Raw genomic sequence first — 1,483 nt, forward strand, 5'->3', positions numbered from 1 at the left:
CAGCTCTGCCCACAGGCCAGAGTCCACAGGCCCTGCAGAGCCAGAGAAGGGCTGAGGAACAAACCTTGGACACAAAGGTCAGGGCAGCCCCTTGCTCTTATTCAAATGCACAGAGAAGAAGCCTCCTGAAAGTCTTTGTGTTTCAAAAGAAAGGTAGATGTTCATGTAGAAATGCTAGGAGTAGTACTACAGTACTTTATATAAAGCAGAATAACACCAGAAAAAGAATAAGAGAAAGCACCAATGAAAATATGGACAAAGAGGAAAAAAAAGGCCGAGATTGTAAAGAGTTACATTCTGAAGGTTCTGGAGCAGAAAAGAGAGTTTATTGCTTCTGAGAAGCATCCTAGTCATCATTTTCCTCGCACAGCAGAAGGAAATAGAAAGATTTTAACTTGTGAAAAGTATCCAGTCATCACTTTCCTCAGGGCATCCCTGAGCTCCTGGTTCCTCAGGCTGTAGATGAGGGGGTTCAGGGCTGGAGGCACCACCGAGTACAGAACTGACAGGGCCACATCCAGGGATGGGGAGGAGATGGAGGGGGGCTTCAGGTGGGCAAACATGGCAGTGCTGAGGAACAGAGAGAGCACGGCCAGGTGAGGGAGGCACGTGGAAAAGGCTTTGTGCCGGCCCTGCTCAGAGGGGATCCTCAGCACGGCCCTGAAGATCTGCACATAGGAGAAAACAATGAACACAAAACAGCCAAATACCAAACAGGCACTGACAGCGATGAGCCCAAGTTCCCTGAGGTAGGATTTGGAGCAGGAGAGCTTGAGGATGTGTGGGATTTCCCAGAAGAACTGGCCCAGGGCATTGCCCTGGCACAGGGGCAGGGAAAATGTATTGGCCGTGTGCATGAGAGCGTAGAGAAAGGCACTGGCCCAGGCAGCTGCTGCCATGTGGGCACAAGCTCTGCTGCCCAGGAGGGCCCCGTAGTGCAGGGCTCTGCAGATGGACACGTAGCGGTCGTAGCACATGATGAGGAGGAGGGAATACTCTGCTGAGATGAAGAACAGAAAGAAAAACACCTGAGCAGCACATGCTGAGTAGGAGATGTGCCTGGTGCCCCAGAGGGAATTGTGCATGGCCTTGGGGACAGTGGTGCAGATGGAGCCCAGGTCGCTGAGGGCCAGGCTGAGCAGGAAGAAGAACATGGGGCTGTGCAGGTGCTGGCCGCAGGCTCCGGCGCTGATGATGAGGCCGTTGCCCAGGAGGGCAGCCAGGGAGATGCCCAGGAAGAGGCAGAAGTGCAGGAGCTGCAGCTGCCGCGTGTCTGCCAATGGCAGCAGGAGGAAGTGCCTGATGGAGCTGCTGTTGGACATTTCTTCCCTCTGGGCATTGTGAACTCTTGGAAGAAGGCATTGACAAGCTGGGACAGATTCCCCTGAATCGATTCTATTCTATTTTCTTACGAATTCCCGCAAAACCACTTCTCCTCCTGTGAGGGAACTTGGCTAAGCTTTTTGATTTCTGAGCTCAGGTT

At 52.7% G+C, this 1,483-nt stretch overlaps 1 protein-coding gene across 1 annotated transcript; it reads right to left on the reverse strand.

Annotated features, from left to right (window-relative positions):
* Positions 1-353: 353 nt before the first annotated feature.
* Positions 354-1,163, reverse strand: LOC138100571 (olfactory receptor 14J1-like). Its single transcript, XM_068998440.1, has one exon. It carries the CDS (start codon positions 1,152-1,154, stop codon positions 354-356), a length of 801 nt encoding a protein of 266 aa, XP_068854541.1. The 5' UTR covers positions 1,155-1,163.
* Positions 1,164-1,483: the final 320 nt, after the last annotated feature.

The sequence above is a fragment of the Aphelocoma coerulescens genome, unplaced genomic scaffold, assembly GCF_041296385.1.
Source record: "Aphelocoma coerulescens isolate FSJ_1873_10779 unplaced genomic scaffold, UR_Acoe_1.0 HiC_scaffold_111, whole genome shotgun sequence".
NCBI lineage: Eukaryota > Metazoa > Chordata > Aves > Passeriformes > Corvidae > Aphelocoma > Aphelocoma coerulescens.

Excerpts from the sequence above, each read along its gene's own strand:
- LOC138100571 (XM_068998440.1), bottom strand. The coding sequence starts at position 1,154 with ATGTTCTTCTTCCTGCTCAGCCTGGCCCTCAGCGACCTGGGCTCCATC.